Source organism: Trachurus trachurus (assembly GCF_905171665.1).
Source record: "Trachurus trachurus genome assembly, chromosome: 23".
NCBI lineage: Eukaryota > Metazoa > Chordata > Actinopteri > Carangiformes > Carangidae > Trachurus > Trachurus trachurus.
The window spans coordinates 22,980,239-23,002,722 of record NC_139912.1 but is presented as its reverse complement, the minus strand read 5'-3'; the positions used below and the strand labels follow the sequence as shown (position 1 = coordinate 23,002,722).

At 40.4% G+C, this 22,484-nt stretch overlaps 1 protein-coding gene across 1 annotated transcript in view; it reads right to left on the bottom strand.

The window, feature by feature from the left end:
• The window catches only part of ttll12 (tubulin tyrosine ligase-like family, member 12), a 51,344-nt gene that overhangs the window by 23,764 nt on the left and 5,096 nt on the right, over window positions 1-22,484 (bottom strand). The window contains exons 4-5 of the mRNA XM_083999786.1: window positions 12,647-12,806; window positions 4,739-4,872 (exon numbers count right to left, since the gene is read on the bottom strand). Of these exons, the coding sequence (XP_083855912.1) occupies window positions 4,739-4,872; window positions 12,647-12,806 (294 nt within the window). The remainder of the gene's footprint in view (window positions 1-4,738; window positions 4,873-12,646; window positions 12,807-22,484) is intronic.

The following is a 22,484-nucleotide window of genomic DNA, read 5'->3' as shown; positions in this document are numbered from 1 at the left end:
AACTTTATTTTACAGACAGTTGCAACAAGAAAACTGTCTCTTCAGGTTATGTTGATACCTGGAAATCATCGGGATCATAGGCTCAGAAGTCTTTGTAGGGGTTAATAAGGAAAGAAAATTACTACTGGTATACAACAATAGTAATAATGATTATATGAAATATAAAAAAATCAAGGGCAAATAATACTAAAATTGATGACTAAGGTATAAAATAGTAAATGACAAAGATGGGTGAAACAAAAATGATACAAAATGATTTTATGACTAAAAAAAGCATCATGTGTAGAGATTTAATCCATTTGTCTTTGTTGTAGCTGGTCTGGAGCTAAAATAAATAAGAATAATGGTTAGTTTCCTATTTTTTGATTTGAGCCATTGTAGTGAAAACCCTAACTCTTTCTCCTTTGTTACAATAAGGGGAGACACTACAGGTGAATAGGGTAAAAATTTTAACTAACAGATATCACCATGAAACTTCCCAAGTTTATCACTTACATTAAGACAAATATTTTTTGTATTACAAGTTTTGTCCAATTTTATGTTTAAATTAGGGCTGTCAAACGATTCATTTTTCTAATCGCGATTAATCGCATTTTTTCCATAGTTAACGCGCGATTAATCTCTATTAAAAATATTATATATGGCGGCGGCGGGGCAGGGGGGTCTGTGAGGTTTCTGTGACCGCAGTGGGGACAGCTCTGTGACACTACTGTGAGGCTGACTGCCAGTGAGTGCTTTAGGCCGGGGTGGGGGCCCGTTACTGAGAATGTTAAGTGGCGCGTTACTACAGTTTGGTTGAATGAAAAGCAAGGTGTAAGGTTTTGGCAACACGTCAGCTGCCTCAGGGCACGGCATGACGACGAGCTAAGGTAACGTTAGCTAACGCAGCATCCGAGACCGAAGCTGTGTCCCAGTTCAGGCTGCAGGCAGCCCCTGGATTGGGACACGGCTGGAGAGTCACAGCGAGCAATCACAAGCACCCACTCCACCTGAGCAGCAGCGATTGGAGTTCACGGCAGCACCCCTTTACTCGGTGAAAACAGCTGTGATACATGCTTTCACGTCGGAGTCTTCAAACCAGAAACGTTTGTAGCACCACCGGGAAAAGTCGCTAGATTTGTCGCTAGTCGTTTTTGACAAGAGAAAGTCGGCAACACCATAGACATATGCTATATATATTAAGTCTATGGCTTACAGCAGAGCAGAGTGACTGACAGACCCGTGTTTCGGACCAAACACTCTATAGAAGTGATTGCTGTCGGAAGATAGAACTATTTAAGACTTATATTAACACAAATATTCCTCTTACTTCTGCTTTAAGGAAGAAAAATATCCCAAACTCTCAAAATTGATGAGTGCATGAAAAAACAGTGTTTTTGCCTGTAGTGTCTGACTGCTGAGGAGCTCTGATCTGATAACCACATGACTGAAGTGTGTGCACTGGATGATAAGTGCTGTATTGAAAAGAGCACGTGTGAACCCTTTGTTGTCTCTTGTGAGATCTTTACTCCCTGCATGTGTCCTGTCCTGTGAGTCTCTGTCCCTGTCTGCCAGTGTTGACTGGGCTCAGTAAGGGGTGGGGGTGGGGGGTGGGGGAGTGATAGTGTGGGGATGATGTGTTGGGGTGGGTGCATGGGCGTGTGGCAACCAGCAGAAATGCTCAGCGTCCTCAGGCAGTCTTCCTCTGCACTCCCTCAGTCACAGAGCAGAGGATCATTGTCTTCGTTTAGTTGGTGCATACACACACACACGACACATACTGATTATTTTAAGCTTATCAAATAAATTCCGTGTTTTTTTTTGTTTACTCTGCTGCTGAGAGAGTATTCTGCCCCCATCCTGTGTGGAAGCTTTAACTGACCTGAAGTCACCAGATCTTTTTATGAACTCAATACAAAACCTTCTTTGCAGCGTGGGATGACGAGGGAACATTCTGTCTCTTATCAGCTGAAAGAGGCAGGCTGAGGTCAAGGAGAGCAGACTAACTAACTAAACCTGGAGCTCTTTGTCAGCCTCAACAGATACACTCTGCTGCTGTTCTATCATCTTTTATTTCTTCATTCCTCCTGAAGGACAATGAATTACTTATTTTAATTACAAATATATGGCAGTGGAGCACCATAGGAGCTAAACAAAGTCTGTTAGATATGAAAAATACACAAATGAAAAAGTCTAATGGTATTTATAAAACAGTTTTGCTACTGAGAAAAAAAAAATATAAAAAAAACAACTTTTAAAGCCCTTCTTTGCTTATTTTTATTTTGAAAGGTACCACAAACAGAGGGATTTTTACATCAACCCCACCCCCCATGTCTCTCTGCCAAGTATTTAACGGTATGTTAAAGTTAACAACCGTTTCAGATGACCAGGACAGAGGTGAAACTGCTCCTCCGAGTCTTTTATGATGAGAGCCAGTTGTTTGGAAACCATTACTGGAATAAGGGAGGTGTTGGCTCTTGGGTTTATGACATCTAACTCCAACTCTGGGTAGAAATGCTGGAGTCTCAGCAGAGATGAAGCTGTTAATGAAGTTGTTAATGATGCTCTTGTGGGTGTAGTAGGAAATTGCTGTTGATCATTACTAGAACTAATTATATGCTTAAGCCTTAAGGTCGAGTCATGCAAGCAATGTCAATTTTGCTGTGTCATGAAATGAAATTGTCTGTAACGGTCATTTTGGGAGGGAACAGTTTAAAGGCGACCTATTATCCTCATCTCAGAGGCTTTTTTTTTTTTTTTTACAATATTTTTATTCACTGTTTAACTTTTACAAGTAAAGGATGTATACAAAATGTGGTTCATATGAATGAGAAGCAAAACAAGCAGGCAAACAAACAGAACAAGAAAATTAAAAACAGACAAAAAAACAACAACCGTCAGCTCAGATCTAGCTATATAAATAATAGCAGTCAAGAAAATCCCTGCAACATTATAGACACCAGCCTCTACATAGTTCAAATATGGTTCCCAGACTTTATAGAATTGGTCTGTTTTTAAATGTAATAGTAACTAGATCAAATACTACTCCTTGCCAGCCTTTAACAGTTGGTATTTTTTCATTGATCCATTGTAACACAATATTCTTCCTCGCTGCATAAGTAAGAATACAATACAATACAGCCTCTTATTATGTTTTGATGTTAAATATTGACTTGGGAGGCATCTCAGGGCAAGGCAAGGCAATTTTATTTGTATAGCCCGTTTTTACAAACAGTTTGTCTCAAAGGGCTTTACATGGCATCACAACAACATCCTCTGTCCTTAGACTCTCACATCCACTGAGGAAAAACTCCATGGAAACCCTTTTAACAGGGAAACACCGGAGAAACCTCAGGGTGAGCAACAGAGGAGGGATCCCTCACCCAGGACGGACAGACGTGCCATAGATGTTGTTACAGACAGGGGCTTTTAATATGATATTGGACCCCAGTGGAGAACTATTGAAAGTTTCGATCAATGAAAAACCCCCAAAAAACTAACTATGGCATACAAGCTGTCTGTGTCTGGCTCCCTCTGAAACGCTCGGATTCACCCCTGTTGGGTAAAAAAAAGGAAAAGCACTGAGCTCTGGTACAGAGAGAGACAGAGAAGGTAGGGGTGAGCATGAGGACAACAAAGAGGAGTGGTCAGCATGTGCACATGCGTAGGAGTACGTAGGAGTTCGGTATCGGTGCCTACAGAGGGAGTCAAGGACGGGTGACGTAGAGAACGTCCACCTGCAAGACAGCGTGGCGCCAATCAAGCTGAACTTGGGATGAACCCCAACACGTGCCATAGTAGGCGGGGATTCGCATGGTGCGATATACGTGTTATAGTAAGACACATCCCTGAAGGTGGGGATTCGTTGGACAAATCACGTGGTAGATCATCGTCCAACCATCATCGTCAACTTTCATTTGAATTGGAAATAACAGCGAAGACAAAGAGATAAGAACTTAGTCTGGTCTGGGACAGGCTCGGGTTTATGTCCATTTTTTCTAAGTGGCATGAGCTCTACTGCACCAAAGCTCAGTCTTTTCTGATCATCTTGTGGAGCTGATACTTTGATGAGAGTTTTTTATAACTTTGATGAACAATTTTTTAAAATAACTTTTGAGTATTTTTGATACCATTATCTTGTACTATTACATGTTTGAATAAAGATCCTTGATGGCAACTGGCCCTGTTTTGGATCTTATTTTTTTCCCCCAACACCCCCCCAGGAGGAATGAGAGAGAGAGAGAGAGAGAGAAGTAAAAAAAAAAAAGGCAGAGAGAGGGGGTAGATAGATAGAAAGAAAGAAAGAAAGAAAGACAGAAAGACAGAAAGAAAGAAAGAAAGAAAGAAAGAAAGAAAGAAAGAAAGAAAGAAAGAAAGAAAGAAAGAAGTAAAAAGACAGAGAGATGGGGTAGATAGAAAGAAATAAAGAAAGATAGAAAGAAAGAGACAGAGAGAGGGGGATGGATAGATGGAATACTTTATTGTCATTGCATGTTACCATCCCTCATAGCACAAGCATTCACACACACATTAAAAAGAAAAAAGAAAAAAAATAACAAAATTAGTCCGTACTCAATAAATATATAAATAAATAGAATAAGGTGCCAGTTGTAAAAGGTAATAAGATAATTTGTGCTTTAAAGATCTGTTGGTGTGGTGGTGAGCGGGCGGTGTGTGTCTGTGTATATGTGTGAGTGTGTATATGCCGGCTGTAGTTAGGGTTAGGCTTCCTTCACACTGCTGACGTGCACGTCCTCACCTCATAGTACAGGTCCGAGGGCTCGGTGATGGTGCTGCTCACTCCGTCTAGATCAGACGGTATCCACGGTAACAAACGGCAGCTCCTCACCAAGGGGTTGGCCTCACCATACGTATAATCACGGGTTACTTCATCTGTGGAGATAACAATAAGAATATGAGGAATAAGTTATAATATTAAAGTAATAAGCTTTATTTTTAAAGGCGGTCCAGACATTTCTGTCGTTTCTCAATCCAACTTAAAACTGGAATTTGTGCTTTTTTGGGGGAGACTATTTTCTTTGTGTTCGCTGCAGCAGGATGGTGTGTGTCAAGCTGAGTCCCACTAAACCACAATGTTTGTGTGTTCATGTTGATAAGAGATATCCATACCACTCTGTCAAATTCTGGGAAGTCTCCTCTCAGAAATTTCAACTGAACTCTTCTTTGACTGAGAAATGTTATCTGTCTCGCCCCCAGTGGTTCCCAAACTTTCTCTGCTGGGCCCCCCTTTGACTGATAAGAACCCCCCCCCCCCCCCGTCTTTAACTGTGTCTTTTTTAAATAACTGAGGCCCCATCCACACGAAAACGCGGCTTCACTGAATCCGATCTTTTTCTTAATCGTTTTGAAAAAAATCTCCGTAAACACGGCATCGTTTTCAGAAATATCTGCGTCCACACGATCACCTGAAAACGACCCAAAACGCTGTAGTACCTACATACTGCAGGCGTGTGTGGAGTGTGTGTGTCGCTGTAGCGCTGCCTGCCACACATAAGACAGCTGAAGAAGACGGGGTCCCCGCTGTAATTCAATAGAAGAAGTTCCCCGCTGTATTCAAACTCAAACATGGGATTAAATGTTGACAGGGAGTCGTGTCAGAGTAAATATGATGATCAGTGATGATTAAACAGCCGTGATTCAGCCGCAGCGTCTGAGCGACGCGACGTTAGTCGGCCGTTGTTCTTAAGTGCATAGACTGTCAGTGTGCAGCTGCTGCAGCGGTGTGTGTGTGTGTGTGTGTGTGTGTGTGTGTGTGTGTGTGTGTGTCAGGTTACAGGTAGAGCGGCGGGGGGCATGACATCATCGTTTCAGAAAAAGTCCGTATTGGCCGTCCAGACGGATACGCTGGGGCGGCGTTTTCAAATTTTCCCACTCTGGGACCCGTTTTCAAAAAATATCGTTTTCACCCCCTGAAAACGCCGGATCCGTGTGGACACGAGGCCAATCCGACAAAGTATTTATCCGGATTCGAAAAAAACGGCTTCGTCTGGACGGGGCCTGAGAGCCACGGCAAAGATGCATTTCCAATTGCTTTTTTTTTTTTTGCAATGGACTACAATGTTAACTGATGAGTGAGCTTGAAATCAGTGAAAAACACCATCAGTGTTTCTCTGTTTTATTAAATTACATAGAAATTCATGTAAAATCATAGTTATAATCTGTGATTAAATGTGTCCATACTAAGAATTTACGATTTTCCCCTGTAATTTTAGGATGAATCACATTTAATTGCATGCAAACCGACTTCTCACACAGAAATGACCCGACTACACCAAAACATCAAAACAAAGTGGTGTGGAGTGGGGGTCTCTGCAGACATGCAGTCACCACCACCACACATTAATCCTTTCTTTTCTTGAAGCATTATATACTATATACAGTATATTAGTTAGTTATTAATTTTACAAGTTTTGCAAAAAACTGAAATTATCTTTTTTTTTTTTTTTTTTATATCCCTCAAAATTCACTAGATGATTAATTAACCCATTTTAGGAAAGGTCATGAACTGTGTGTGTGTGTGTGTGTGTGTGTGTGTGTGTGTGTGTGTGTGTGTGTGTGTGTGTGTGTGTGTGTGTGTGTGTGTGTGTGTGTGTGTGTGAGTGTGAGTGTGTGTGTGTGTGTGTGTGTGTGTGTGTGTGTGTGTGTGCGTGCGTGCGTGCGTGCTGTCAAGTAAGATGGGGATCCCAGGGCTTGGCCTCCTATGACAGCATAAATTGAACTCTTGAAATCAATGTAATCATTAAGAAGCAGAGCTATTATAATGTAATCAATGATAATATAAAACTAAAGTAATGAGACTAAATAGAGAGATGTATGATCTGGTGGAAGTGTCTGATAGACCGGTTGTGGTTCAGCAGTTGGAGATGTGCAATGGAAAAGTCGGTAGCACTGTGTAGGATGAGCGTTGCCAAACTTCCCAAACTCAGTACCTAGTACTCTGGATGCAGAATGAATAGAACCATATAAAGACATGTATTGTGTAAAAAAGGATGTGAAGAAATCGACATGTAACAGGATGGGGTTGGGGGAACTGTTAGGATCTTAGGCCTCATAGTGTAATCAGGATGTGGGGCAATGGTGTAATCTATAAAAAAAAAAAAGGAGACAAACTGATGGACAATAAGCACTTTCCCCTACATATGTGACCAAAGAAAGCAGGAGTCATATTGATTTTTTTTGGAATGTGTGAACTGATACTCTGCTTAATGGGTTTCATACCTTGCCTAGGAGTAATCTGATCTAATGGGTAAGGGTCCTGGGAGACAGGACATGGGGTTTTCTTAGCCTAAAGGTTAAGGGGTAGGTCAGAGGTCATTCACCATTTGGATAGGAACTTCATTTGTGATGAGTAACAGTTTATATTCAAATATAATAAATATGAATAAATGCAGATCATACAAGAGAGAAAAAGGCACACATACATTTACAGCACATATAAAGATGTTTGGATTAGGTGTCTGTAGTCTAATAGGTGGGGTAATGAGTGATTCTTGTGGAATGTATCCTGAGAAATGTGTTCCTTGTCATTTACCCTTTTTCTGCGGGTCATGGTTTTTGGGGATACTTGATACCGTATCTATGTTTAAGTTAGCCTGGTCAAGAGGTTAAATGGCAGATGGTATAGGTTGGATTCTGTTTTTAGATCTTGTTCTTGTCTGACCATCTTGGTCAGCTACACCCTTTTGTTGGGAGAAGGTGGAGTTTTTAGATAACGTATATAAGGTTAGAGCTTTGGGTCAGGAGAGAGAGATCTCATATTGGCACCAGAGATGCTCTACGATTCCACATTCTTTTGACACTGTCCTAATAATAATAATAAAGTCCTTTTTGTATGCAAGAAAAGACGATCACTTCTTTTCATCAACACATGAATATACAACAGAAGCGCCTGTTAAAACTGTCACCACTGCAGTCAGGCAGACGGCCGTCGGCATACCAACCGGATGTCATTTTACTCGGCGAGAGAAAGACGGTAAAACGTGGGTCAGGAAAACAATACGACATCACCATGACAACATATTGTCAGGCCTGTATTGTTTTGCCTCGTGCTGGTGGACCACTTGTTTACATAGACGCTTGTTTATCCTGTTACATGCAGCGTCTGTTGTCTGTCTGACATCTGCCCGATTTCATGTGAATGCAACATCAAGAATACGTTCAGATATGCAACCGCACCGCTAGATGGGGGGAATTCCTACATATTATACCTTTAAATGCCAAAGCTTCGTCAGTAAGTTGATGCTTAACTGTTATTAATAAGACAGTAAGTCCAATTTAATGCTGCACAAGTGTATATAAAAAGGTGCATAATATATGCTTATAACAGTGATATGCGTTGCATAACTTTTCTCAGAGTCTGCACTAAAGTTAAAAAACATATTTCTTATTGTGTTTGTGATTGTACTTGTACTTTACCAGAGCAGTTTCAATTAATGGAACTTTTTTTTTGCAAACTACTACATTTCATACTTGTATGTTCATCTATCAGTATTAATAATCTAGTCTAATAATAAACAGTTTTGAATATATAATCAGGGCCTATGTGTCCTTACTCTTCTTACTTACCTGCTTTTACTTGTTAAAGAGGAAATATGCAGGATTTGTAGCTTAACTATGCTACATTTCTACCTTAATTAAACAGCTTTGGAGTAGCTGTGATATTTATTAAATGGCTTTACTTGTTATGAGGGACAATGGAGGCTCTCTGCCTTCCACTTTTTGCATCTCTGGGCTGAAGAACAACTTTGCAAGATCGGGGCCGCCACCCCGGTGTCCCAGCTCTCATCTCAAACCAATACACATGGCCAGGACGAGGGTTAGCAAAACAGTGAGAAAGCGACCGGACTTGCATAGTTCCTCTTAGAAATAAAACAAGAGACTAAAATATTGAATCATGCTGCTGCATGTTCACAAAGCATGAGCAGGAATTAGTTGCATTATACCATATTATCAGGGGCCCTGTGCTTACAGATGGCATGCATGATGACAAGTCTTGATTGGTTGAGAAAACATTAAGTGTTGGTACGGGGGAAAAAGTGTTTTTACTTTGTGTGTATTCCCACATTCGCTCCTTGTTAGCACATAAACCGGGGTGTCAAACGTACGAACCGGCCGGCCAGACGGTCCAATCCGGCCCGCGGGACAAATGTTCATCAAATGTTAAAGCAGAAGGAAGTCTGTCGGAAGATAGAACTATTTAAGACTTATATTAACACAAACATTCCGCTTACTTCTGCTTTAAGTCGTCAATTTGTATTTAGCTTTAGAGTTTCGTTTCCCTCTGCCCTCTCTCAGCAGTCTGCTGCTCACTCCCCCGCCCCTCCCTCACAGAGGAGTGAGCGCCTCTTCTCCTCTTCCCTCCGCCCCTCCCTCCCTCCCTCCCTCCCTCCCTCCCTCCATCCCTCCATCCCTCCCTCCCTCACAAAATTGCAGCAGACAACAGAGACACAGAGACCACCGACTCTCACGTATTGACTACAACACAACAACATATTACTTTGGTTCATATTGCCCAGCCCTGGTTGAAATTACATGTATTTTTGTCAAGAAATCTCAGGTTGTTCATAATTTTTTGTAAAAAGGATAGATCATAAACTGTACAACTGTACTGTCTTAATAATGTAGCTACTCCACGCAGCAGTATTTGTCCATATAATGGTTGTCAATGGATACCAACTTTCTTCGTCCAAAAAGACACACCAAAAAACATCAAAATACCTCCATACTGCTCGTCTGTAATGTCCCTCTTGTATTGAAGCCCTGACATGAAAAATTGTTCAGACACAGGAAGAGCAGTGAACTGAGACACTGGGAGCTTCCGCTACAAACAAGCTTAAAATATAGACTTATTTAATTTTTTTCGGGACAATTTCTCATGTTGGGGCTTCAATACCAGAGGGACATTACAGACGAGCAGTATGGAGGTATTTGGATGTTTTTTGGTGTGTCTTTTTGGACGGAGAAAGTTGGTATCCATTGACAACCATTATATAGACAAATACTGCTGCGCGGACCCCCCCGTAACTCTGACCAGGAAGGAACGGAGGACTCTGAAAATTCTCACAGCTCTTAGTTGACATGAGGGTGAGTAGATAATGAGTGAAATTTGAATTTTGGGTGAACTATCCCTTTAAATTTCTTGTGCATTTCTCTACTTTTTTCTAACTTTATTGAACATTGTTCATCTGTACAAACCCTTCTTTTTTCCAACCTACTATTGCAGTATGGTGTGCTTTATCTGTAAGTGCAATCTGGCAGCCTGAGCACACGTATGGAGCTCTTCCACCGGCCAGCGGCCCTATGGTGACCTCCAGGGAGAAAGAAAAAGTGAGCCCAAAAAAGGAAAACCGCTGCTGGCAGAATTGGCGATTAGGGAACATCAACTCTCCCTGCCACCGGAGGAGTTCACTGTTCCTCTTTGTGGATTTATTTAAACTTTGAACAGAGTTCATTGTTCCTCTTTTTATGAACTCTCTTCGGCAGGAGGATTTGATTTGATTACATTTTTCCTTAAGATGAGGATTATGAACATGATTATATTTTTACTGTTGATTTAACTGTGTCTGTGCCCTTGCTAAATCCCTGCAATAAACTTGATGAATCTGAATGAAGTAAAGAGTTATCCTCATTTCTTTACACTACTACTCATGATGGTAAAAAGTTAAAGCAGAAGTGAGTGATATATTTGTGTTAATATAAGTCTTAAATAGTTATATCTTCCGACAGCAATCACTTCCATAGAGTGTTTGGTCTGAAACACGGGTCTCTCAGTCCCTCTGCTCTGCTCTGAGCCGAAGAGAAAACATTTATCGTATCCTACAGTTTTTATCCAATGAGGAGAGAGAACGGCATGCAGGGCTGTGTGTGCAGCCAAGGAACGACGTGAATGTGGTGACGTAGCGACGAGGACTGTTATGGTGCGTTCAAGGAAACTCGTATTTTTCCGACCGTGAAGTGGTACCAGTTCGATCTGGTATGAGTTCACCGGTCGGAAGTTACGAGTGGCCGTTATAGTGACTTTCACCGGTAAAACAGGTCGGAAAAACACGAGTGGGTTGCCTGGAACGCTACAAAGTCGTAAGTTGTGACTTGAAGCTGTAATTTACGATTTCAAAAGCCTGCCTGGAACGCAGCATTAGCCAAAACGACCGGATCACTCACTTCTGCTTTAAGCTGTAGGTATGCCCATAAATTCAGGTTTAGTCTAGTTTTTGTCCACTTATTGATATTGTAAACTGACCACGAGATGCAGAGCTACTGGAGCTAACGTCTGGAGAGGTGGGACTATTTTTTCACAGTGAGGCTATTTTATTGGATAATATGTATTTCTGGTTGAATAAAACTACATGAAATTGATTGCGTATTCCTCTTTCATATTGTCATTATTGGTAACCGTTTTATAAAAGCAATATATCGCGTCGGGCCGAACAACGGCCCTTAGCCGTGGTATAATGAGTATACCACGGACTGGAGTGATATATTGCTTAAATAATTGTTCGTCATTAACTTGAGCATTCCATGTTTCCTGTAAATCTAATCAATTCTATTTCTGTCTATCTGTTTAACATACACAGTTCATCATGTTCTATGTTCATGAACATGAGGCAGGATCTAACCTATATAATTTTACGACCTTGCATTCATCCTCCAGATGAGGCTAATCAACTTAGTTAAGACTCTCACGGAAAAATGTGATTAACAGGACACACATCCAGGATACATTTCACAAGAGTCACTCTTGTCTCATCTATTACTGCTACTAAACACCTTATGGAACATCTTTATATATCTGTAAATGTATGTGCGTCTATCTCTCTTATAACATCTCCCTTCGATTTGTTTACTAAGCAAAACATGTCCATGAAGTAGAGCACCAATTCACACTTTCCTTCAGTTCCAAAAAAGGGCACACATACAAAGAAAAACATAATACATGGTGATGATATAAGATATTAGAGCAAAAAGTTACAATTATTTCATAGTGTGGTGAATGTCCAGGTCACAACTTCTCCACAAGAGTGTTTTGGAGTTGTTGGATTGTGAATTTGATGAGTTTTGAGGGAAATGGGACCTGTACCATTCACCTCTATTGTGTTCACTGAGCAGCTCACGTCTCTGCCCCGCGACTCTCAAAACAACATGCAGTGATACGTAAAGGTAATGAACCTACTCCTATGACTATGGGGATTATGACAATAGGCACATTTTCCAAAATGTTGAACTATCCCTTTAAGCATCATATGAAGTACATTCTCCACCCCTCCTCCTCTCACTCATCGAACGTGGGAGGGGGGGGGGGGGGGGTCTGTATCAGTCTCTAGTGTTTTATTTTGTGTGTTGTGTGTTGAGTGTGTGTTGTGTCTTGTGTGTTGTGGGTTGTATGTTGTGTGTTGTGTCTTGTGTGTTGTGTGTTGTGTGTTGTGTCTTGTGTGTTGTGGGTTGTATGTTGTGTGTTGTGTCTTGTGTGTTGTGGGTTGTATGTTGTGTGTTGTGTCTTGTGTGTTGTGTGTTGTGTCTTGTGTGTTGTGTCTTGTGTGTTGTGGGTTGTGTGTTGTGTGTTGTGTGTTGTGTCTTGTGTGTTGTGGGTTGTGTGTTGTGTGTTGTGTATTGTGTGTTGTGTATTGTGTGTTGTGTGTTGCGGTTTCACCTCCTTCCTGCAGGTCCTGCAGAGGCCAGAGGACGGAGTAGGCCAGCTGGCCCTGCACATAGAAGAAGGGAGCCATGGAGCAGCTGGGCTGGTCAGAGTGCTGCAGCTGGGAGCCAAACTCATCCATGATGTACCACACGGGAACTTTCTCCTCCGCAGACTGCAGGGAAGCACCGGAGAGGGGGAGGAAGGTGAGTGGGGGAGGAGGGCACAGCCTGGGACCATACTCTGGATAAACTACACATAAATCTACATTCTCTAATGTGCTACACACAGCAACAATAACCATAGACTGTAGGTAATAACACAACACAGTTAGCATACATCTTAGATATTAATCACACTCAATATTAAGTTTACATCTTTTGTTTCCTTCTAAAAGCTGTAGTCCTGTGTACATTTTTTTAATTGATGTGTGATATACAGTGAGGAAAAAAAGTAATTGATGCCCTTATTTCACTTGATCAAATGTAAAATAATTCATAACCTTTATATGATGATATTACTTCTGTTTCTATTATTTTTTTGGTGATATTCAGTAACACTTTATAATAAGTACACAATATTAAGCATTAAATACTGAATTCATAACGCATGAATACTCAGTTTATATGCAGTTTATAAATACAGTTAATGCTCATCAATGATGAGTAAAACATTAACTGTTTTAACTGAGTATTCATGTGTTATAAATGATGAATTCAGTATTTAATGCTTAACTATATATAATAGTGTGTTACCTGATATTCTGTCTCTCTCTGTTAAAATAAACTTACCATAAAAATGATAAACCATCCATTTCTTTGTGGTGGAGCAAACTTACAAAGTCAGCATGGGATCAAATACTTATTTTCCCCACGGTATCATCAGTAAGTGTTCTGCATATTGCTACGTCTTAAACTTAACCGTTATGTGACAATAATGTTTGTGAAAACTTGAATGTGAGAGGTTTTTTTTTTTTTTTTAATGGGAACAGGCATATATAATGTATAAACCGACAATACACTGATCAAAAAACAGACAGACAGAAGACAAACAACAGAGCAAACTCAACAACACAACAAAACATAACCAAAACAGGACAGAAAAGTAAAAAAAGAAACACACACAAGAAAACTAAAATAAAACAAAACAAAAGAACAAACAACTACAACAAAAAAGGATGTGAAACTATTAAAATTAAATTAACATTAACTACTTATACATTCACTCAAATGTAAGTTTTTTCCCATTTTTTGTTATGCATTTCTACCTTGTCTTGATTTGATGTGATCATTTTTTCCAAAAGAAATTGGCGTCACACTTTATTTCTAAAAGAAATCCAAGTTCAAAAGTGTTTTTGTTATAAATATTTTCCCCAAAAGGATGATGGTGTTAACAATCTGTGGGCATTTTACCTCCAGTACTCTTAATAAAATATTTAATGGTGTAAATTCAAAGTGAATATTTTTGGGTCTTAACCACTTTTGAATGTCTAACCAAAATCTGACTACATGTGTACAATAAAAGAATAAATGTAACTGATCCTCCACTTCTTCATTGCATAATTTACATAATGGAGAGTGGTTAATGTTAAAAATGTTTAATTGTTTATTTGTGGCGGTAATTCTATAGAAAATCTTAATTTGAAAAATTCTGAAATCTGAATCAATGGTTATAAAGAGGTTGTTTTTTTTAGTTTTCATTCAGGGAGTAGGTTCAAGTTCCTTGAGGTACAACCTTGCACACAGGCTCAGGGGAAAAGATGAGACGTGGTGAGTTTGGTTCTTAAATGGACGTTTTACGACTGTCTGAGGGTTTAACTCACATCTTCCATTAGTGCATACTTTGGAATGCAGAGTGTGATGTATATACTGCGGCCATGAGGAAGGTTAAAGTGACTCTAAATCAGTTACGATGCATGAAGCCTCCAAGTAATCGCCTGTAAGCGAAACATGAGCCAGTTCCTCTCTAGATGAGATAAACCCTGAGATAAGATGAGAGACTTTGGGGGAAAGAGTAAACACTCACATCAGTGTCAGAGGTAAATTATAGCTGCAAGCAGCAATGGCCGGGGCCGGGCATTTTTTTAATTGACAAAATTAGGCAATTTCAAAGTGAAAGTTGCATATGGTTGATCTGTTATGAATTTATTTTCAAAGTTTTGAAATTTAGGTACATGCTGTAACGCCAACATCAGCACTATTGTCTTGTGTTACTAGTGGAGGACATCTGGTCCTCATGTGTCACCCTTACTGGGGCTTGAACTCACAACCTCTGACACCAACAACCATCTCCTAACTCAATGAGCTAATTGTGTGGAAGTGAGTGTGTGTCTTCTCTAATAGCCTCAGGGAGTCACCGACCGGGCAGCAGTTATCAAAATGTCAGAAATACAGTTATCTAAACAAAAAGCTGATAATACATAAATTGCATCTAGATGGCATGGAAATGTTGGTGATTTGTTTTTAACGATGAAGTGTTTTGCATCATAACCATGCTTTGGTAGTAGAAATTCAAAGTTTTTAAATTTAAACGCGTATTGTGCCCCCCCTTCTTCTTCCTATAGGAAGAAGAAAGAAGAGCATTGAGGAATACAACAGGGTCCTGGCAGTTGATGCTGCCCAGACCCTATTTATGACTTCCTGCAGGCTAGAAGCGTTTGATATGGAGAGCCACTGATAAGTTTCAAAGAAAGTGTTTGGGGACTGGAGATCTGCATTTATACCTGTCTAAGGGATCAGTCTGGCTCAACTGAGGAAGCATCATGTTTGGTGTATTATGATTGTTTCTCTGTTTGCTTCAGTTGAGTATTTAATTAATTCACTCCCTTCAACCTATGTTGGCCATAAAAGAACAGTTAAGTTTTCCCCTTCCTTGCAAAGACTCTTTATAATACAGTATAACTAAGTGTGTATTTCTATTGTCAGAGCATTGTCCCATTAATCTCTTAGGAAGAGACCTAAGGATAGCATTGGGAATATCTATTTTATCAACTATAGAGGCATTAAAGCAGTAAAAACAAGTGTGATGACTAATGAAAGGGTTGAATTCAACTATTCTCCATTGTGGTGTGGGTATCGTATTGGTCAACTCATCAAGCAGTGCATTGAAGAAGGGAGAAACTCATGATAGTTCCACTTATATGTGTGACTTGCAATGTGTGTCTGAGGGTAATGACGATGACTTATGAGACTGACTGGTACCAGGACAGACAACATGACCATGTTTTTTTTGTTTTTTTTGTTATTGTTTATTTGGACAGTGCACATTAATGGACAATTTGTGACGCGCACATCACGTCATGTAAATATGCCGGATTTAGCTTGAAGCTAATGTCCTCACAGACAGACAGACATACCATACAAAAAGATAACAGTAGGAAGCTACCTGCGTAAGTATTAAAGGTGATTACATGTTTGGTTGGCTCTAAGCCATACCTTCAGGTGGCTCTTAAAAGTAGTCAAGGTAGGGCATTCCTTTATGGGTGAGGGTAGTGTGTTCCAGATTGCAGTTCCTTTCGTAGACAGGGCATTTTGACTGAAAGAGGCTTTCCTGTATGGAACCACACAGTCCCTATTAGTAATTGATCTGGTGGTCCTCGTTTGTTTAAATGCAATAAACTCTTTAAGTGGAGATGGCGCCAGGCCATGTTGATATACTGACTGTGACTGACAATTACTGGGATGCAGCCAAATGTGCAGCAGCTATGAACTTAACAAAAGTGACAAAACAAAGTGGTTTACTGTTCCCAAGTCTGTCCTACATGGAGCAGTAGCTACTAACTGAGCGGGAAACACTTAGGGCCATTTGTTAAAGACTGCACACAAGAGACTGACTGGAGACACTTCCACTGAAGGTGTCCAAAACTGTACAAGACTGAGCTCATATAAAGGAATTATTGTGCTGATGTACAGTACACAGCATGCACAGCGATGTAAAGTAATGAACTAACCTATGTATGTACTGTATGCTTGCCTATGAAAAAAAGTGCAATTGCATCAAATCTCTGTAAAGAAACAGTGGTTGTGACACTAAAACCAGACTACAGACCATTACCCAGGGGGCAAAATCCCAGTTTTTGGGAAAACAGACACGGAGCGTTGTAAAAGGTTTGACATCAGAAATGATATCTAGGAACTTGAAGGATTAAAACCTGGGTGGACAACCCGGTCAACTAGCTGCTGGAAAGCTACAGGGGCCAAAACCCCTTTCTGGGGTCATTTTGCTGGCAAAATTATGTAAATGCAAATATTTAGGTACTACAATGGCATAAATAGTCATACAACTATCAAATTTGGCAGAGAGTATCTTGACACATAGGGGGAGGCAGAAAAAAAAATTCTGGGGTTTGTTGCAACTCCATTTTAAGATATCACCCTCAACATCCCAAAAAAGACCAAAAAAAGTACTGTTCGCCTGACAAATTCTCATGAAAATTATTTTTTTCAGCACTTTATGGAGAATATCTATGCTTAACATGTATATAGAAAACTTCCTTAATTCATAAGCTTCCATTTGAGTCCAAGAGCCTTTCTATCTCAAAAGCCCCACTTGCTGTGGCCAACAGTCTTCTCTATCTATCTGTTCACTTTGGGGAGACCAGAAATAGAATGTTTTATGATCATGCCAGTTAACATGGAGTTTTTCACAATAGGTGTTGCATTGGAGACAGCCTGTAGCTTTCCAGTAGCTAGTAGAAAGGCTATGAATTAATTAATTCATTCATAAGCTTCCATTTGAGTCCAAGACATGTTAAGCATATATATTCTCCATAAAGTGCTGAAAAATAATAATTTTCATGAGAATTTGTCAGGCAAACAGTAGTTTTTTTTGTCTTTTTTGGGATGTTGAGGGTGATATCTTAAAATTGAGTTGCAACAAACCCCAGAATCTTTTTTTCCTGCCTTCCCCTATGTGTCAAGATACTCTCTGCCAAATTTTATAGTTGTATGACTATTTAAGCCATTGTAGTACCTAAATATTTGCATTTACATAATTTCGCCAGCAAAATTGCCCAAGAAAGGGGTTTTAGCCCCTGTAGCTTTCCAGCAGCTAGTTGACCGGGTTGTCCACCCAGGTTTTAATCCTTGAAGTTCCTAGATATCATTTCTGGTGTCAAACCTTTTACAACGCTCCGTGTCTGTTTTTTTGCTTTGCCCCCTGGGTACATAGCGGAGGCAGATCATCACAAGAGGCGACCATCAACTGACTGAGGACTGAGCCATCATTCACAACAAGTTGACGGCATACAAGATTCAACAAAGAAATGGAAAAGTGATCACTCGCTAACACTCACACACAAACAGCGAGGTGTCGATGAACAACACAGCTTAATGGTGCAGGCCAAACGCTGCCATGGCTGCATCAAAGAGTTACACATCACACACACATGAATGCGGAGGTAACACATCACACGAGACACCTTGTAGTGTCTGACGAGGGACGACGACAGATCACAGAGCCATGTGAAATGTTGGATTGTCAAAAAACTAATGCTTGGAAAGAAAAAGGATTGGATGTTATAAGTGATGTAAATGTAACCTATTCTGAATCATGTGTTGAATTACTGGAAGTAGCATTTCTTCATTGATAATTGAATAGTTGATCATGAATGATCAAAAGGGGGGAGTCGTGGTGGAAATGTTCCTATTTTGGGAAAGTCTGTAAACCAATTGGTGAATCTTCTGTATAACCTTCTCTGAGAACAATCTGTGTTGTAAATTCCTATAGTTAAAGCAACAAATGGGGCTAACATAAAACCTGTGGGGCACACATCTGTTGAGTATTGCACCCTGATTGTTTTATTACCTATGTGAGCTCATGAGACGACCAGAGGCAACTCACGTATCCCTCCACCCAGGGGTAGCGCCCGCCGATCATCAGTTGGTTAGGTCCAAATAAAAACTGTGTTTTTCCTGCACTTTGAGGGGCTAGAAAAAATTATATTATAGCGAACAATGGAACTGTGTTTTTTTTTTCAGGTAAAACCTCTTTTAGGCCGTGAAAATAGGCCGTTTCTTTGGGTCTGTTCACAACACTGTATGTTGTAAATCTCTGGGCAGGGCTATGGGCTGGTGTTGCTAACGGGAGGAGTTCAGAGAGTCTTCTACTGCAATTGAAGTACTTAGGACAGGGGTGGGCAATTATTTTTTCCAGAGGGCCACACTGACTCCGATAAAGTGAGTGAAAGTCCACACGATTCGAAATCAAATTGAAACATCAAATATTTATTGCTGAATTATATATAATTATATATTAGCCTATATAACTACATATATTTGGTGGAAATGATTGCATTACAATAGGCTGACAGCCCACAATCCATGTAATCGCATTTTCAACTTATATCCATCACAGATCACTGAAGAAACATGCTGTATTATGATATAAATATGGACTCAAGGCAGATTGTTTTATCAAAACTTACTGACCATAAATGACTGCACCAATAAATAATGTTCACAGACACCTGAATATTATAATTAAGCACTCAGATCCTTTTCACTTCTGATTCAGTGAGACTGTTCTATTTGTAGGCTATGTAGATAACCATTTATTTATGAAGAAACACAATACTCATTTGCTGCTGCCTAACAGCACCAACATGAAAAAAAGACTGATTTGATTACAAGCGTAGCCATTGGTGGATGGAGGCTTCAGACGCACGTGGCTACAATCAGTCATATGGTCGAGGTCGATCACGTCAGAAAACCCAGCGATCTCATAAAATGCTCTTTTAATCACAGTTTGCTAAACCTTAGTGTTTGGGAAATAATAAGATCAGTGTACAAAAATGCTGAATCCTGGAGCATCTCTGGTCCAAAATGAGATCTCTCTCTCTCAACCCAAAAACCTTCCTTTTTATATGTTGGCTTATCTCCAAAACTCCACCTTCTCCGGACAGAGAGAAACCTCCCGAGACCAGATGGTCAAGGACCTTTGTCTTAACCCATTGATCTTTAGGCTTTTTAGGCTTTTTAGGCTTAGCTAAAAACCCCATATCCTGTGTCCCATGTCTCTTGTCCATTAGAGAAGACAAACCCCATTTCCTGTATCCCATTAGAGAAGACATCCGAGTCATTCACATTGATTCAGACATCCTCCATGGAGTCAGATGACTTCTAAGCAGGACATCGATTCACACATTCCTTGAGTTCCAGACAAGGCACACATACAAAGAAGAACATAAAATAATACAAGATATCTAAGCAAAAAAGTACAGGTGGATAATACACCAATATACCACAGTGCCGTAACCGTCAGCAGTTATGATTCGGCTGACGGAGGGTTGTGAAACACTGACAGGTCGCGGTGATCAGAAACACTAAAAGCAATCGGGTCATAATAGCAGTTCGGCTCGCACTTTGGCTCGCGGGCCGGATTGAGACGGCATGCGGGCCGGGTCTGGCCCGCGGGCCGTAAAATGCCCATGTATGACTTAGGGGCTATTTGTAGATCATACAACCCCACTTTAAAAAAATGCTACTATTCCTTTAACCGCCATGAACAAAAGATCACGGGTTACGGAGCGCGTTTGTGTTGCGGTGTGTAGAGACGAGAGCTGGACACGGGGCAGCGACCAGGTACTACACTGATGTTGCAAGGTTTGTTTTCAGCCATGAGACACCAGGTGAAGACAGAGAGCCTCCGTTCTCACTGTAACAAGTCACAAGTCATAACGATCACAATTACTACATATCATGTAGTTAACTATCACAATTACTTCAGAGCTTTTTAATGAAGGTAAAAATGTAGCATAGCCACGGGAGAAATCCTGCTTAGTTCCTCTTTAAATTGATTTAAAAACAACAATAAATGAAATTAAAACGAAAGACACTTGAAAACAAAAGCACCCACTGAATGGGTAAAACAAGAGAAAGACCCCATTCGGTTAAGGTCCGCATGGCTCCGCTGACACATGAACCCCCATGAATTCTGCGCCTGGAGGCTCAGAGGGGAGGGCCATACCAGCTCCGAGGGGAGGCGCGCGTGTGTGTGTGTGGGGGGGATGCTTTCTTCAAATCTTTGTCATCGTCTTTCAAAACTTAGTAGACCACAGCTTTAAGACAGCGTTTGTTGGAGGGTGAATTAACAAAGACTCTGTGGGTGTATGTCCTGTCTATATGAAGAAGGACAGAGTTCCCACGCTAGACAGTAGAGTGTGCATTAAAGGACAATTCCAGGCGAATTCAACTCGGGGGTGTATGTTCCTATCATTTTAGGTCTAAAAGAAGGAATCTGAAGATTTTCAGTTTAATCGCTCCTGTTTTGCGGTAGTTGCGTCTGTCCCCGCATCGCCACGGCAGCAATGAATGGGAGGAGTGGATGTAAGTTCCGCTGCTTAGGCTGTTTCCATCCCTCAAAGCCACAGACAGCGTCAGATGGCGACTCAAACATGCACAGAGAAGTTTATTTACCTCAAGCAAGCCGACATGTTTGTAAAACTAGATCTAATTCAAAGTCTCCCGGAGCATGGCAACTGGGGCTCGCGCGAGACTCTGGGAGACTTTGAATTAGATCTAGTTTTACAAACATGTCGGCTTGCTTGAGGTAAATAAACTTCTGGGTGCATGTTTGAGTCGCCATCTGACGCTGTCTGTGGAAAAAAATTGCGGTTTTGAGGGATGGAAACAGTCTAAACAGCGGAACTTCCATCCACTCCCATTCATTGCTGCCGTGGCGATGCGGGGACAGACACAACTACCGCAAAACAGGAGCAATTAAACTGAAAATCTTCAGATTCCTTTTTCAAAGGAGGTTACCTCCTTTGAAATACTATGACCTGGGCAAATGAGAATATGCACCGGCTTCAGATTCCTTCTTTTAGACCTAAAATGATAGGAAAATACACCCCCGAGTTGAATTCGCCTGGAATTGTCCTTTAAGTGAGTATATGAATGAGTAGAAAAGGCCAGCCTTGTTCTTATCACTATCTTCCCCTTCAAACCAACCCCCCCCCCCCCAAAATCTCTCTCTCTGGTCTTCTGGGTCAATGGCTGAAAAAGTCTAATGTCAAAGGTCACACTCCCATATTAGTATTATACCAGAGGAAAAAAAACGGAATATTCATCTACTACTTTGTGAAAAACTGCAAATACAAGATAAGATCAAAATGAAACAGTTGTAAAACACTATTATTTGAGATGTGCTATAAGAGAGCGTAGAAACTCTCCAAACAACTTCTGCTTGCACCCTGACACTCTCCAGATCAACATGATGCTGAGTTTTATTAACTTTTAAAAAATAGTTTTATCCTTTTTACGATAAGAACTATATTGTCATTAGGAGTTTTATCTTTTTTTTTTGAAGACTTATTTTTCAGAGAACAAGGTACAATTTTCTTTTGAAGAGCTGGAGGAAATGTCCTTGTAAGTGTATTATTTCATTTCACCACAAATTATTATATAGTTATTTATTTATTTCTCTTACAAGGATGGAATATTATGGTACTATTATATTAAGGTATAATTATCTCATCTTTCACCCTTTTCAAAGTCAAGTCAAAGTCAAAAGTGTTTATTGTCATTTGCACAGTGGAAAGGTGAGTTTCCCTGACAATGAAATTTTTATTTTTCTGTGATGAGGACAGCAAAATAAGAATTTCATTGTCTGTGCAAGCTATTTTTAGAACGGCGGAGCAGAGCCACGAGCTGCTCAGAGCTATGCTACAGAGGCTCATGGGATTTCTTGGTTTCCCTCATCAAACTCATCAAATACACAATCCAACAACTCCAAAACGCTCTGGTGGTAAATGCAGAGACTGCTTGCCGAAAAACTGCTCCTGACGGGAATCAGCTGTTTTGTATGAATTTACCTAGAAAACAACTCTGTCTCCTAACGTTCTGTTATTATCTCA